This window comes from Trachurus japonicus, chromosome 13 (assembly GCF_045865225.1).
Source record: "Trachurus japonicus isolate A0001 chromosome 13, Traja_1.0".
In the NCBI taxonomy this organism is placed as follows: domain Eukaryota; kingdom Metazoa; phylum Chordata; class Actinopteri; order Carangiformes; family Carangidae; genus Trachurus; species Trachurus japonicus.
The window spans coordinates 17,282,060-17,299,964 of NC_140919.1; the positions used below are offsets into that span (position 1 = coordinate 17,282,060).

A 17,905-nucleotide genomic window follows, 5' to 3' on the forward strand; every position below is an offset into this window, starting at 1 on the left:
AGCAGTGCTTGTTGGTGCTAGGTTGGAGTATAAGGTTTGCTATTTTGAGATTATTGTGGTCTTTCTTTTCTCTGCCCACTACAGAACCCAGTATGACTGGTGAGAAGTGCTGGCAAATGACACGGTGGTCTCCTCTCATGGACACTCAAGGCATGGTGAGTAGTTTGTGTGTTGCCCTGTCTAAAATTCATATTTAATTTCGACTTCTGGCTAAAAATCAAGGAATCCCTTATCCCAGAATTCATATAGGGCCCTGATTAAAAATTAATGGAATAAATAGATATTTTCGAAAACATTATAGAAAAAAAAAAAGTTCATGATTTGTTTCTACCACATGGGCATCAACAGGATGGGTATTTGAAGGGTTAAATGCAGAGATGCATAGTTTGTTGGCTGTGCACATACAGTATGGGCTACTGTACCCAGTGTACAGATTTTATATCTACCTGAGATGGCTGTTACATGTGCCTAAAGAAATGTGCTATGGGCTAAGACTCCAGATACAGTGTCTGATACAGCATTACCTGTAGAGATGAACCTAACCTGTTGTACAAACTAATTTTTGAATCTTGTTTTTTTTTTCTTTATTCTTCAGCCTGGAACAAACATGGTGCAGTACCTGGCGACCACAAGCAGTAGCACAGAATACCTGTATGTCCTCATGCTAGGGAGAAGCATCACTGGGATAGCCTTGGAGCACCCATCTCTGTTGGGTGGGGTGGGGTGTGGATAGGTTATAGTTTTTACTGATGTAATTTGCCAAAATGTGTAGACTGGACATGTGAAGAAGGCAAAAAGCTCTGCACTTTATGTTTTTCTTTTCATTTTCTTTTTTAATATGCAAGTTATTGTATGTTTAGCACTTAAAGGGATAGGCCAGCATTTTTTTCCCGTGTCTTGCCTCACTCCCGAGTCCATGACCAGCAGATAGACACCATCCTTTTGACTTTGCGTGCAGTAACAAGGCAGAGCCCCTATCGTCCGTAATTAGCTTTGCTTAAACGCTGTAAGGGTAGTGTTAGCCTGCCTCCTACCCGAGCCGAAATCAGAAGCTGATTTCATTTTAGCTCTAAAATCTGTAAATATATCACTTTATCGACATTTCAAACATTTTTAGGTGAGAAAGGAGACGTTTAGATCAGCAATGTGTCGTTAATTTGTCAAAATACCAGCTGTGGTTTACAATTTTGTTAGGACAAATTCGGCGCTACTCAAGCTGCAGTGTGACCAACCAATCACCGGTTGCTCTTTACATACAGAAAACCATGACGATATAATTTGTGCTTTTGTTTGGAAATAGGAAGCTAACCTACCCTCGATGTAGCTAGCTTGAACCAAAATAACCGTCTCTGCTTGAACCCTCCGTTTTGACCGATCTGGTCCCGTTAGCAGCATTTGACCGCTCAAGATGCCTTACCAGAGAGTTTTGTCAGCTCTGAGACCAAGATCGGCCCGCCGGTTTCCGTTTAGAGTTGCTGAAGAGTTTCTCTGATGACTTTAGGTGGAGGCAGGCTAACACTACCCATACACTTCCAGTGTTTGAGCTAAGCTAATTAGTGACTTTAGGTGGAGGCAGGCTAACACTACCTATACACTTCCAGCGTTTGAGCTAAGCTAATTAGCGGTGCGCCAGCTCTGCCCGTATCTCCCTTGTTACTGCACGCACAGTTGAAAGGATGGTGTCTATCTGCCTGTCATGGACTCGGGAGTGAGACAAGACACACAAAAAAATGTTTGCGTATACCTTTAAGAGTATTGAAGTTACTCTCTTCAAGTTCACTGTTTTGCAGATTAAGAGGATTAAAGTTAGTGTCTTTGACAGATCACATGTTTTTGCGTATTTGTCACAGAGTGTAACAAAATGCATTGTATCTTTATGTAAAGGAAAGTACATGGTAATATCATTGAAACAAACCACGCTTCCTTTTACAGTACAATTCCACCTTTCTTACATGGTAACTTCTCTGTAAAACTCTGATATCACCCTGATATTTACCTGATAATTATCAGGGAGGTATGGGAGGTTTTGCCAGGTACCATGTTCAAAACTACAGAGGATTATAATCTACAGTTACCAGGAAAGTACATGGTAATATAATTGAAACAAACCACGCTTCCTTTTACAGTACAATTCCACCTTTCTTACAGGGTAACTACTCTGTAAAACTCTGATATTTACCTGATAATTATCAGGTAGATATGGGAGTTTTTGCCAGGTACCATGTTACACACCCTGATGGGGGGCAGAGGATTATAATCTACAGTTACCAGGAAAGTACATGGTAATATCATTGAAACAAACCACGCTTCCTTTTACAGTACAATTCCACTTTTCTTACATGGTAACTACTCTGTAAAACTCTGATATTTACCTGATAATTATCAGGTAGATATGGGAGTTTTTGCCAGGTACCATGTTCAAAATTACACACCCTGATGGGGGGCAGAGGATTATAATCTACAGTTACCAGGAAAGTACATGGTAATATCATTGAAACAAACCACACTTCCTTTTACAGTACAGTTCCACCTTCCTTACAGGGTAATTCATAAGGTTTTACCTGATAATGTAAATTGTAACTACTGGGTAATTAGAAAGTAATTACTTGGTAAATAGTTGCAAGTTATACCCTCACTGTCACTACACAGGTTGACTGGTAATACATAATCTATAATTCCTGGATAAATACCTGGTAGTTTTCCGTATATTTCTAGTAAATACTAGTTTTTACTAGTTGATATTTACCAGGTAAATATCAGGTAACTACCACGTAAATAAGTGGTAGTTACCAGGTAAGGTAGCGATCATTTTGAGTAAATACCTGGTAATTACCTGGTAAATATCTAAGTTATTATCACCCTAACAAAGTCACGTATATACACATTCAGTGGTTTTATAGTCTACAATATGCAATTGCAGGATATCTACCTGGTAATTATTGGGTAAATACAGGTAATTTGTTGGTATTTACCAGATAAATATCCGGTAAATATTTTTAACTACCGGGTTTAAAATCTACAATATACAATTACTGTGTATCTACCAGGAAATTATTAGGTAAATACCTGGTAGTAGTCAGGAAAAATATATGTAAATACTGGGTAATTACCTTGTAATTACATAGTAAGTACTTGGTAATTACAATGTAATTGCATTTAATTACCTGGTTATTACCTAGTAAATACATCTTATTACCTGGTAATTGCCTGGTAATTACCGTACTGTAAAAGGAAGCGTTACCAAACAGGCTATTGACGGGGATTTATTTTTCCATTTACAGCAGTGTATGGTATTTGCCCAAAAGTAATACTACATACAAATATGACATTTTTGTGGGGGCATCATCTTTGAATAAAAGAATGTGTTCTTTATTAAAGGGTGTGACATTTTCTATTTCATTTTTTAACCAATCATACAAATTCTTCCAAAATTGTGTGACTACTGGACAATAGTTTCACTGTCTATCTGACAGAAAGCACATGGCTCCACCTCAAATCCAAATCTCTTTCTCTGTGTTTCTGCGACTGGATAATAATTATTGATAATCTTAAATTGTAATTCTTTTGCTTTTGGAGAGACTGGCCATTTCATATTCGTAATGTTTCTTTGAGATTTTTAAGTTTTTCTCACTTATTTTAATGTTTGTAGCTTTTCCAAGATCAAGAAAAAGAATCTTTCTGAATCTATTTCGTATGACTTTATAGAGTGCCGAAGCGGAAGCAGCCCCATGGGTCCTCAATTCGAAAAAAGTCTCCATACGAATGAATGGGAGTCCAAGTTTTATTTCGTGATCCGATTGAATTGTGCCATGAGAAAAAAATATGTCCTCTACCTGTTTAAAACATCACGTTTCATGCTGAGAAATCAGCAGTTTGTTGTAAAACTATTGTAAAATAAAATTCCGAAGAGTCCATAACCAGAAAGACTACAGGTCGCGTAGGTGACGTCACACACCAAATGGCGCCCTTTCCCGTGTCAGTTGCAATCAAGGGGGCAGTTGTCGGTCTGAGAAGTGAAGCTCACTTCCGCGTTCAAAAAACTGCAATCCCCCCGGCTTCCTCTGGGGGCTGGTACCAGAAGGGAGCATTCTCCATAGACCCCCATGTTAAAATAGCCGACTTTACATCCTCAATAAACATGATCAAAGCCTGGTACCATTACGTTTTTTGGTCTCAACCAATAGTTTCTACCCCTGCACACACTCTGAGGGGGGTGGATTTTTTTTAAACTCTACCGTTTTACTGTTATTAGGTTTAAAATACTGGCCAATTATGGCGCGGAAACGTTGAGTGACAGGTCCGGAGACTGCTGCTTCGAGGCCAGTGGGCGGGCCCTCGGCCGGCTAACGGCCGCACCTCTCCAAATATGGCAAGTAAAATCCAACATGGCGCAGTTCAAACCCCCATAGTAGCAGCACAAAACAGACTCCCCCAAACCAATGGGTGACGTCACGGGTGCTACGTCCATTCTTTATACAGGGGCTGTCCCATTCCTCCACACTTGGCTCAGTGCGCTTGGCTATGCACACACTTTGGTGACGTTTTGCCGGCGGAACATATATTTACATATAGTGTTCAGCATGGATTAAGTGGCCAAGCGTGTGGGGGGATATTTAAAAGCAATCGGGACACACTTGACAAGTGCAGCCTGTGCCATTGCGCACAGTAGCACAACTACGACACATTCACACACACAGCACAGCAACAGTTTTAATAAACAGTGCTGCTGGATCACAGTCTCATCTACTCCAAAAGTGTCTCTATGCGCAAGATTCAGATCATACATGTAAGCCCAACTCTGTAAGTAAATAAAACAAACAAGAAAAACGAAATAAATAAAAACATGAACAGAGCATGATGAATATAAAATGTGACATTAAAAAGTCATAATTATGAGATAGAAAGTTAATCTAATTTTATTGAGATTAATTCAATCTCATTTCCTAAACGGGCTTGTGGCTGCCGGTGACGGCGGACTTCACCGTGGTGCATTGTGGGATTTATACTTGGCCAAATACCGCTTGGATGCGGTCTTACCTTAAGTGTGGATAAAGTGCAAATCAAGCGTGCTGCACTTTCAGTCGTTGGAGAAATGGGACACTTGCGCACTGACACTAAGCCCATGAACGCGCACGCCAAGTGCCCAAGTGTGTAAGTGTGATCGAGTGTGCATATTGGGACAGGCCCGCAGCCCATGGTTGCAATACATCCATGGTCAGTTGGAGATGTATTTTTTGTGGGACACCAGATTTGTAGTCCGCAGAGCGTCATCACACAAAATACATTCTTCTGTTGCTGTTTTACGATAAACTGCTGATTTCTCGGCATGAAACGTGATGTTTTAAACAGGTAGAGGACATATTTTTTTGTCATGGCACAATTCAAACGGATCACGAAATAAAACTTGGACTCCCTTTCATTCATATGGAGACTTTTTTCGAATTGAGGACCCATGGGGCTGTTGTGTTTTGATTTGCCGTTGTGTTTTCTCTTTTTGTGTTGTGTTTTCTCTTTTTGTGTTGTGTTTTCTCTTTTGCCGTTGTGTTTTCTCTTTTGTAGTTGTTGTCTGATTTGCCGTTGTGTTTTGCACTTCAGGGCCACCACAGGCTTCCGCTTCGGCAGATACTTCATTTCTTATCTCCTCCGGAAACAGGCATGAAGCGGCGCTTTACCGGAAGTAGGAAGTAACGTTGTGCAAGTAGCCTTCTAAATAAAAGTGTTCACCAACATGAAACCTATACATAGACATTAACTTGTTATACAATAAAAGCAAAAGGTTAACTTAATGGCTCGGGGACATTCTTGTAAATTATATTCCTTAAATTAAAGAGTTTCACCGCATTTTATCAGCTTGGTGCTTTTATTTTGACGGAGAGGCCTGTCTCTCTCGCCAGAGCAAAGAGAGTCTAGCACGTTAATCTAATACATCCATGGTCTAGCAGCGGGAAACGAGTCGGTCTCCTCCCAGGAACAACAGAGAGTTTGAGTAAAATGTCTGAGGTGGAGTTTCTGAGAGGATTCGTTACCGAGAGACTCACCGCCGCCTCCCAGGAAATCTTAGCGGCCGTGGACAGAGTCGTAGCCGGGTACGAGGCGGAGGCTTCGGGCTTCAGACAGGAGATCGAGCGGCAGAGGAACCTGCTGGATGTTCTCCTGCAGCCTCGAGTCGTCCTCAACAAACCCGGTGGGTGATTCAGTGTTGAATCAGTTCACCTCAAAGCTGTGTTTTGTAGAGAAAGAGGACATGTTGTACTACATTTATCTTTTAACTTAAGTGTTTTCCACAGGTTTGCAAGAAGACTGTGGTGGGGGGTGGGGGGATAAATGAATGTAGGGGAACTTTTATGTCGCTATCAAGAATTGTACTACAGGAAGTTACAAAATCTAAGAAGGTCTTTTAGTTGAGGCGACTTACTCTGTAAATTGACTTAGCTATTATCGACTAGCAAGTTAACAATTTATCTTTTTTATTTGAATTTATTCCCAAAGTCCTGTTTTTGGAGCCATCACCACAAGGTTATTTTCCCCACACGTTGCTCTGTGGTTAAAGGAGCATTATCGCAAATACAGCAGCAATAGCATAAAATAAGCTGAAATATGCAAAAGATAGGTCGGGGGAGCCATAACTAAATTTACAAAAAAAAATCGCCAACAGTATAGTTTTTTATTTTATTATTATTTTTTTTTATTAGAAATACAAATCTTACAAGCAGCAAATTTCAGTATAAAATACATTTTGAAACTGAGCTTATACATGTCAGCATTTCAATAAAGATTTAACACAGTAACAGATGGAACAGGAAAGCCATAAAATAAAATAAAAAAAGAAAAATAATAAAATTAAAATAAAAAAGATATATAAAAATTATAATTTGCCAACAGTCTAGTGTCCGTGGGGCAAATGCAGAATTTGTCTCTGTTATGATCCAAGCCGGCCCGGCACTTGCTGCGTTCGATTGCACTCGGAACTCGCAAATCCGTAGCCTGGCTCTCGCCAGACCCTTGTAGTTCCGCAAAGCTACGCTGAGCTCCACACAAGGGTCTGGGACTGCTCCATAGGCGATTCATTTCAGAAGGCGGGGCCTTGTAAAAAAATCTTGTATGTGATTGGATAAACCACTTGTCCGTTATCTTGAATGACGTGCTACTTCAGCCACTCACTGCGAGCCGCCATTGTTGTTTGACTCAAACAGTCGCTTCAGCGCTACGTCACACCTCAGAAAGTCCCGCCCGGCGATCCTGATTGGTTCATTATTTTTTGCTCCGGGGAAGAAGTTTGCATTGGCCTCGAGTCCAGACCCTTGTGTGAAGCTGAGCGTAGCGCCTCTGGTGGAGCTTTGCGGAACTACAAGGGTCTGGCGAGAGCCAGGCTAGCAAATCCAACCTCCGAACCGGAAAAATGCAACAGTAAATTGTAATGTAGCAGTGTTAGGCTGCTTACAGTCACTGAATCACTCGGTAGAACACTTTGTCTCCACGTCCCGTGTCTTTCTTCAGCTGTCCTCTCAGCGTTATATTTTAACAGCACATTATTAACCGCGAGAGGCTGCTTCTCTCCAGACGTGATCACACAGACGTGTGTGTGTGTGTGTGTGTCTGCAGCTGCATGATCCGGTCGTCCCACTGCGGTCTGCACGTCACACCAACGGTCGTACATTTGTAGGAGGAAGTTGCAGTTGCTGTTGTTGCCGTTGTTGTGGTTGTGCGCGTAGAGCTGCCGCTTCCACTAGCGAGTTTTCTTTTTCCTTTCCCGCGATTGCACGTTCATTCAGCCTGGTGAGGGAGGGGGGAGGTGGGAGGTGGGAGGAGGAGTGAGGAGGAGGAGGGAGGTGGGGGGGACTAAACGAGAATGCTCTCTCTCTCTGACAGCTGCCCACTTGTTTATATCTGATATGCTCTGCCTGGCTCCATCTAGTGGCCGAATTAAGAATTTGGATTTGCGATAATGCTCCTTTAATTTAAAGACTTAAGACACCAGTACTTTGAATCGTGTCTTCATCACACACAGACTTAAAGTTTAGGAATAGTAGTAAATTTTATCATTGGAGTGTTGCAATTCAGGATTTAACCACTGGTAACCTTACAACAGGACATTTTGGACACACTCAAAAAGTTCTACAAAAGACTTAGCTAATGGTATTGTAGTAGCTGTTTGTCAAAAAAATCAAAGAAAAGTTCCCAATCAAATTTCAAATAATAAAGTTTAAAGGGCCACTGCTGCACCATGGGTTGTGGTGTACGCGTTCTGTTGGCGGGGCGGGCCGAAAAACGGGAACTCTAGGAGCCAATCGCAGTCAGAGCGGACCTGTTGGTCTGATAAAACTTTTGGACCGCTCCACCTGAAGCACCCAAGCTGCCCAAGCTACCAAACGGTGCTATTCTTCCTCTGCCATCTGATTTTTAAATACCAGCGCTCATGCCGGGTACACACCAGACGAGGAAGCGCCGCGAATAGCCGAGAACCGCAGCTGTGTTCACATCAGATGCACCGCAGCGTGCACCTCCGCAGCCGGCCCGCTATGTCCCCGAGCCGCGAGCAATCGCGCCAAGCCGGGCAGGAAGTCAAACAAATAAACACGAGAGAATCCGGTCAATTTTCAAACCCTTTTCAAAATAAAACACCGCGATTAATAAATACTAGAGGCCAATGTGTGCACGTTTGTAGCCTATTCGTGTTTATTTAATCTAAACAGAGCGTGCAAGAGATGAACACACACACCTTCACCCCTCCCTCCCCCCCTCGATGGACTCCCCCCCCCCCCAACCCCCAACCCCCCACCCCCCAAGACAAAACGGCTAGGAGAAACACTGTACCGGTAGCCTATCTCAGGTGCCCCTGACGTCCCAAAATACTACACCTACTAATATTAATAAAAAAATTAATATTAATGTACAGATTTCCTACAGAAACTCTTTTACTTTTTCTTTGTGTATTGAATGACATGTTATTTATTTAATGTGTGCCATTGTGTGATTTCATGTGGTATTTTATGTGGTGAAGCCAAAGACAAATTTCCACATTGTGGACAATAAAGATATTGAATCGAATCGAATCAAACAACACTTGGATTGCAGCACTCCGACGGGAAAACTGGACACTCCCATTTTGTTGCCAGAAAGTTACAACAAAGAAAAAGGGTCTCTCGCGCACTGTCAACTCACTTGCAAAAACTTATAAATAATATACTTCACTTACATGAAACGTCGGCGTAAACTTCTAAATAAAACTTAGTAAAGTGACGCTACAGCGCTAAAACATGCAGGGAAAAAGCAGGAAGTAATCCTCTCCGCTCTCCGCTGTGACCCCAGCAACAACAGAGCAGCATGAGAGGAGGCGGGGCCGGCTGGAGCAGAGACCTCGGCATGACCATGTAAGGGAGTCCAGCACGCCATGACGTCATGGCCTCATGTCAAAAAAAGTCAGTGCAACTGAGTGTAACAGGTGTGCAGTGAAATCCAAGAGAAATCCCAATCATCTAGCAGGGTTTACCTCCAAATGCATTAACCTCAGGATATGACACTTCCACGGCCTCTGGAACCATTATCCAACAAATGCCCTGATTATGGGCGGGGCTCCAGGAGCAGTTAGATTCGACTCTCCACCCCCCCCCCCGCCGTGCCGCTGGGGGCAGAGCCGCAAACGATTCCCATCCAGCCAACTGTTAGCAGCCGTTAGTCGCTGGCAGCAGCCGGTGCCTGAGGCGTGGCCACCGGGGTGGCTGGGGGTGGCACTGGCTACCCCTGAAATTTGATTGACCCCCCTACATGGCCCCCCCGCCAGAGTTTGGGAGAAAAAAAAACTCTAAACGCTCCGATAACAGCAGTCCATTATTCCGCTCCAGCACTTCTGTCCCATATGAATAGGTGACTCTGGTTCACACTCCAACACAGTAGGTGGCGGTAATGCATCTTAATGTTGGTGCGCCGGCCGCCAGAGAAGAGCGCCCGGCTCCAGCATGCACAAAAACTACAGCGTGTGTGTGTGTCTGTAGGGCTGCCTGCGACCAAAGACCCCCGTCAGCCACGTTCCGCCATAGTAACTCTCACACTAGGGATGGGCATGATTAAAGCAGAAGTAAGTGGTCCGGTCGTTTTCGCTAATGCTGCGTTCCAGGCAGGCTTTTGAAATCGTAAATTACAGCTTCAAGTCACAACTTATGACTTTGTAGCGTTTCAGGCAACCCACTCGTGTTTTTCCGACCTGTTTTACCGGTGAAAGTCACTATAACGGCCACTCGTAACTTCCGACCGGTGAACTCGTACCAGATCGAACTGGTACGACTGCACGGTCGGAAAAATACGAGTTTCCTTGAACGCACCATAACAGTCCTCGTCCCTACGTCGCCACATTCACGGCGTCCCTTGGCTGCACACACAGACCTGCATGCCGTTTTCTCTCCTCATTGGATAAAAACTGTAGGATACGATAAATGTTTTCTCCTCGGCTCAGAGCAGAGCAGAGTGACTGACAGACCCGTGTTTCAGACCAAACACTCTATGTAAGTGATTGCTGTCGGAAGATATAACTATTTAAGACTTATATTAACACAAATATATCACTTACTTCTGCTTTAATTGATGATCGATTATTGATTGTTAATAATTTTATCAATCACGTTAATTTTTTATCGATTTATTATAAGGGATCATGAAGTGGGCAGATGTTGTTACAGAGAAATAAACCCCGGTTTTATTTTTTCATAACAACCAATAAACTCTATATTATTATTATGTATTATTATTATTACATGGTTTAAGAGTGAAATCATTCATTAAATATGACGGGGCGCGCTTGTGTCGCGGACTTGGTGCAACAGAGACGAGAGCTGTGACACCGCGGCTCCGCCCGCTCTGATCAGCAGGTTTGGTTTTCAGCAGCGGTGTGGAAGGAGCCTCCACTCGCTCTGTAAGTTACAAGCTCCAAGTCATTTATCTAACATCACAATTAGTCCGAAGCTGTTTAACGACGGTTAAAATGAAACTTAAGGTAAATATCCTGCATAGTTAGTTTCTCTTTTCTGTGCTGCGCTGATCAGAGCACCGCTCCGTGGTGTGTTGGCTACAGAAATAACAAGAAAACACACGCTTTCACATCTTGAAAGTGCTTGCGATTTCTTTCTTACAAGTGCAGCCAAACACAAGGCTGACGAAAGAGGGACAGCAGAGCTGCTCTGACAGCTCAGCTGCAGGTGAGCCAGGCAGCGCAACGGTGCTTTTTTTTTTTTTTTTTTTTTTAAATGCCGGGGTGTCGGCACTGTCCCTACAGGTGAAGCACAAGCACACAGACGTCCGTGTACGTTGCTGTCTGACCTTCTTCCTTCACAGGGACTGCCGTGGATTACTGGCACACACCATAGCCGCACGCATTCTGTTTTTAAATATGAATATGAATATTAATATTAACGATTAATCGATAATTGATCATTAATTTTCCTGATGATCGATCAAAAAGATTTCTTCAAATGCCCATCCCTATCTCACACACAGCTTTTTTTTCCTTTTTTTTTGAAGTATATTTTTGGGCGTTTTTGCCTTTATTTGATAGCACATATTGAGATAGACAGGAAAGGGGGAGGCAGAGAGGGGGGGAATGACCGCCTTAACCACTGCGCCACGCACCGCCCCACACACATCTTATTAACTTGATTAACAGTTAACTGTCTCAGAACCAGTGTTGCACTGGCTTTCTTCTTTTTTTTTTCAGGTTGAGAATTAATGCTGGTGAGTCTGGGTGTGTTGGGTCCGAGACTGGGGCGTCATGCAAACCAAAAATTGGAGGGGGCACAGTGAATGTGAATGTCCTATCTCGCGCTATGCGCTCCAAATTTTTGGGGGATGCCCTCAAATCACTTATTTTGGGCACTAATGCTGGGGACCAAAAAGTTAGTAAACTGAATTTCAGAAATGTTATCTTGGCTAACAATGCTCTTTTTCTCGACGTTTCTGTCTGCCTCAGCCTGGGGGGCCCCTATCGTCATTGGCAAACAGCTCAAGTTGTCGTGGTAACCTCTGTGATTCTCAGGCCAGAGCTTGTTAACTTCATAAACAATCCACCTGATGCTCGTTTAAATGTTTGTATACACACAGCTAAATCAGACTGATACAGGGTGTTGCTCCCTGTTGTCCTTAATTGACTTCTCTCTCAAAGCTCTGTGCTTATTATGAGCTTTTTTACTTTTATACCATTGCTTCAGGCACCATCATCAGGTTTAGTTCAAGTCACAGTCAAACACAACCACACACACCAACACACACTGGTAGCTTCATGTGATTACAGTTACAGACACACATACATCAAAACACACAGGTAACGTACACATGCGCGCGTATGCGCGCACTCCTCTCCCACACACACACAAACACACACAGGTAACTTCATGTGATAAAAGTTAGAGATACACACACACACACACACACACACACACACACACAGGTAGCTAACCTAATATTACAGCTCCTCCATATCAGTGCTTATAGAAAGATGATCATGTGTCTGATCAGCTCTGTCTTGACCTTAAGGTTGTGGGTTTGATTCCCATGTTGACAGAGATGGTAAAACTGGCAGTAGCCCTGTGGCCCTTTCAAAATTTCCTCAGAGGAAATTTTCTAGTTTGTAATACATTTCACTCAATATGACCGCTAGGGATGCACATGATTAACCGTTTAACCGTTAACCGATAACAAGAACTTTGACCGATTAATACTATCGGTTATTTATTTATTTTATTAGATCCTTATGTCGTCAACTCATGGGGGCGTGTCGACACGTGCAGAGTTCACAGCCTTCAGTCATATTTCGCAGCAAAAAGTTACACAGGAGGACTGACAGTATGTGCAGCAGCCCCCATGAAGGAAGATCAGACAATAAATGTAACCTACACGGACATAGATGTGCATCACCTGTAACAACTGCGCTGGAAAAAAAAGAAAAGAGGACGTCGCTGCTTTCCTGCAGCTCCACAGAGGAGCTGTCAGAGGAGCTCTGCTGTTCCTTCAGCCTGGTGTTTGGCTGCACTTTGTATAAAAACAGTTCTACATTGGACGATCTAACCTCCAGAGCGCGATCAGCTGAGACAGAGCGCACTGATCAGCTGTCGCGGCGCACGTGTGTATTTAACGGCAAAATGGCCGTGCGCCGCAAGATTCTTAATCTTATCGGTTAACGGTTAATAATCGGTTAACGAGCGTCGGTTATCGGTCAGAAAAAAAATTCTAAATGTGCATCCCTAATGACCGCTGATCATAGCTAGATGGTAAAATAATAAGTAAGGTAAAGTAAGTAAAAAAAATAAAAAAATAAAAAAATAAATATCCCTCAAATCTGAGGGGGCATGTGCCCCCTCCGTTTCTATTGACATGGTTTATCACAGTCAATGAGGAGGTTAAGTGACTGAGCTGAGGCTGTATGACGGGTGGGGTGTGGGGTCCGTGGCATGGACCGGTGCTCCGTGACACTGTGAGACTGACCGGCGGTAAGCGCTTGGGACGGGCCGCTGATCGTTGCAAACAGCAGTGATAGGCTACGTGCTTTCACGTCAGAGTCAATCGTTCAATCTAGCATTATTTTGTGTAAATAAACAGTCATATTATTCATATTGTAGTCTACTGGTTATTATTACCATCACCTAAAGTCAAGGACTATCGAAGGATGTTATAAACCTTTTTTATATGTCAATACAATATGCCACCCCTCTACAGATTGTGATCCCATCTGGCCCCCCCAAGAAAAAAAATCCTATTCACGCCCCTGGCCGGTGCTGATTGGGCGGGGAGCTGGTGGCTCGTGACGAAAGCTGCCTCCAAAACGTCATCATCCTCCATCTCAGCCAATAGAAAATTTTGATTGTAATAGCCGTGTTTCAACCCACAGAGGGCAGTCACTCTACTACAAAATACACCAAATTGAAATATTTTGACTAAAATGTCAAGAGTTGGACCAGAATCAATCGACAACACTACTTCATACCCAATTATATTTGTTTTCAGCAGAAAAAAGTGGTTTAGGGATTTAGTTACTCTTTAAACTGTGCTACCCAGCACTAACGTTAGCATAACAACCGTTAACTGACGAGATGACTACACTTTGTAAGCAGCTGCTACTGAGCATTGCACACAGGCTTTGCATCTGTTATTAACTAATTTGTGGTGACCAGGGTTCTGAGTACTGTATGTCCAGGATTGTCATTTTTACAAGCCAACACTGTTGCTAACTGGCGCTAGCTAACGATTAGCTACCAGGGGTTAATAAATGAGTGAACCGGACTGAAAATCCAGCTGTTAAAAACTAATTGGTGCAAGCTAGCAATAGCGTTAACTTGACAATCCCTGTCAAACCGGAAGATCTGGTCCCTGTGTTATTATTTGACAGACCCAAGAAGTACTGGCTAGTCATTTCTTATCGTACATCCACGGGCTAGCTAGCTAGCAATATTAACTGTATGTTTGACTGTTGAAACAGTCTATAGCCTATTTTATACAAACATCAGCACCGTAGTGATCAGTGTTAATCTCGTCAGACGAGACGAAAAATAATCGTCAATGATGGTTTTTTTCATGGGGGGGGCTGCGGAATCGCTGCGAAGCGCCGAGCAACGGAAATCATGTGCGAGCCGGAGCCTTCCCGTTTTTGAAAATTAACTGGATTAATTTGCTGTTTCTTTGTGTGACTTCCTGCCTGGCTTGACGGGATCGCTCGCGGCACTGCTGCTGTGAACCAGAGCGATATGGCTCTGGTGTAAACGACACAATCGTTAACATCAGAGGGATCCACTTCTTGGTGCTTTGCGGCTACTCGCGGCGCTTCTGCGGCCGGTACGTCCCTGGCGTAGACGTGTCTCCGCGCTGGTCGTTAAACAAGCGCTTCTGTGTGTGTGTGTGTGTGTGTGTGTGTTCATCTCTCTCATGCTCTGTTTAGATACTGACAAATACCGTACATAAACGCACACACAAGCTGGAAAGTTGGCTCATCTGACAGCTGTCAATAAAGACTAAAATGGTTTGACTAGATTAATTGTGATTAACTCATTGAGTGCCGCGCTCCTTTCCAAAGTTTTAGTCAAGTGTACCGGCAATTTAGACCATTTTTGACAATTTTTGTAGAGCCACAGTGTATTCTATATTATTGCCACCAACACATACTCACATGGCTCATTTGAAAGGTGAAACTTTATGCTTCAAATGGCCACAAACCGTTTGTTTCTACGTGCCTCCATTCCTGAGAAAACTCAAGCTAAACATGGCTGTGTTTCACCAAAATCCCTTCTTTTTTTCTAGAAAAGGAGATACAGCGTCTTTTATGAAAGGTGCTCTGTTTGTGCCTGTCGCTCTTCTGACACTTGCATTTCTGGATCAAAGGGCTTGTGTAAGATAAATATATACAACAATTGTTGTTCTATTCACAAATCCACCATCGAGTTATCATAACTGTTATGATAAAAACTTCCAGATCATGAGCTGTCATGAGTTTTTGATCGTCATCTATTTCAGTTCTGCTCGTCGTAGAGTCCCCAAATTTACAGGTGTGTTAAAGTGTCTAGTTTTATAATTAAAAAAAAAACAAACAAACAAGAAATTACATGGTTGGCACTCAATGAGTTAACATGCTTTCAAAGACTAAAAAAAGACTATTGACTAAAACTATATTAAAATACTTTGGATTTTAGTCGACTAAAACTAGACTAAAATACTTTGGATTTTCTTTGACTAAAACTAGACTAAAATGCCAAGACTTTTCGTCGACTAAAATGTGACTAAACAAAAAAGAATACAAGCTGACTAAATATAATTAGACTAAGACAAATTAAATTGAAAAATAGCAGACAAAATTAACACTGGTAGTGATTAATCTGTCTATGAGGAGGTAGTAAAAGTGGAAGTAGGTACTGTTATATCGATGAAATTTTACTTGAGTAAAAGTACTGGTGTAAAAGTAAAAAGTAGCTCCGAGACTCCCAGCCAATCAGAGGCATAGCAGGAGCAAAGTTCCTTGAGCTCAGACTAGCGTCCACTGAGAAGATCATTGGGGTTCATAGAGACAGCAGTTATGAGTGACAGTATGAAGACACTATTGTTCATGATGTGTTTCATTGTTTCTGCAGGTGATCAGCACCTGTTGAAGATTGAAGCAGAGGATCCTCCTGAGTTGACCTCTAGTCTGGATCAGGAGAACCCAGAGAGTCTACATGTTCAAGAAGAAAAGGAGGAACGATCGACCACTCCAGAGTTCCCCCTCACTTTTGTTCATGTAAAGAGTGAGGATGAGGATGAAAAACCTCACTCCCTACAACCTCATCAAAGACAAACTGAGGCAGAGCCTCCATCCAGCAGCTCAGCTGAACAGATAGAGGCCAATGGAGACGACTGTGGAGGATCTGAACCAGCCAGGAACTCGGATCAACATGAAGATCTTCAACCAGATACAGACGATGAGGTCTCAGAGTCGTCCTGTGAGACTGAAGACGGTGATGACTGGAGAGATACCAGAGCACCAGAGTCCAGTTTGAACAGTGAAGCTGTAAATGATGAAGAACGTAACACTGGTAAGAAGTCTCACCCCTGCTCAGCATGTGGAAAAACATTTAGTACAAAGGCTTTGAAGATACACATGAGGATCCATACAGGAGAGAAACCATTTGACTGTGCTGCCTGTGGTAAACAATTTAATCGAAGATGGACTCTTAAAGAACACATGAAGATCCATACAGGAGAGAAACCATTTGACTGTGCTACCTGTGGTAAACAATTTATTCAAAGAGGTAATCTTATAGAACACATGAGAATCCATACAGGAGAGAAACCATTTGACTGTGCTACCTGTGGTAAACAATTTAGTCACAGAGGTAATCTTATAGAACACATGAGGATCCATACAGAAGAGAAACCATTTGACTGTGCTACCTGTGGTAAACAATTTAGTCAAAGAGGTCATCTTAAAGACCACATGAGGATCCATACAGGAGAGAAACCATTTGACTGTGCTACCTGTGGTAAACAATTTAGTCAAAGATATACTCTTAAAAACCACATGAGGAGCCATACAGGAGAGAAACCATTTGACTGTGCTACCTGTGGCAAACAATTTAGTCAAAGATGTACTCTTATAAAACACATGAAGATCCATACAGGAGAGAAACCATTTGACTGTGCTACCTGTGGTAAACAATTTATGCAAAGCTGTACTCTTAAAGAACACATGAGGATCCATACAGGAGAGAAACCATTTGACTGTGCTACCTGTGGCAAACAATTTAGTCAAAGAGGTCATCTTAAAGAACACATGATGAGGATCCATACAGGAGAGAAACCATTTGACTGTGCTACCTGTGGTAAACAATTTAGTCAAAGATATACTCTTAAAAACCACATGAGGAGCCATACAGGAGAGAAACCATTTGACTGTGCTACCTGTGGTAAACAATTTAGTCAAAGATGTACTCTTATAAAACACATGAAGATCCATACAGGAGAGAAACCATTTGACTGTGCTACCTGTGGTAAACAATTTATGCAAAGCTGTACTCTTAAAGAACACATGAGGATCCATACAGGAGAGAAACCATTTGACTGTGCTACCTGTGGTAAACAATTTAGTCAAAGAGGTCATCTTAAAGACCACATGAGGATCCATACAGGAGAGAAACCATTTGACTGTGCTACCTGTGGTAAACAATTTAGACATCATGGGAATTTATATAAGCACTTGAGACTCCACACACAAGAGAAACCATTTAGTTGTGCTATTTGTGGGAAAGGATTTATAGAGCTGGAGAATTTGGCTGCACATGGATGCACATGACATCCCATCAAGGAGGGAAACTTTAGTTGTTGTCTTGAGAGGCACCTGAAAGTCCATACAGAAGATAAACCATTTTTTTGTAGTGTGTGGAGTACATCAGAGCAATGTATG

The 17,905-nt window shown here is 42.5% G+C and overlaps 1 protein-coding gene across 1 annotated transcript; it reads left to right on the top strand.

The window, feature by feature from the left end:
* The first annotated feature begins 5,972 nt into the window (after positions 1-5,972).
* Positions 5,973-17,885, top strand: LOC146975784 (uncharacterized). The gene is made up of 2 exons (XM_085796658.1): positions 5,973-6,184; positions 16,098-17,885. The coding sequence occupies exons 1-2, from the start codon at positions 5,992-5,994 to the stop codon at positions 17,792-17,794; spliced, it is 1,890 nt and encodes a 629-aa protein (XP_085652784.1). The 5' UTR covers positions 5,973-5,991; the 3' UTR covers positions 17,795-17,885.
* Positions 17,886-17,905: the final 20 nt, after the last annotated feature.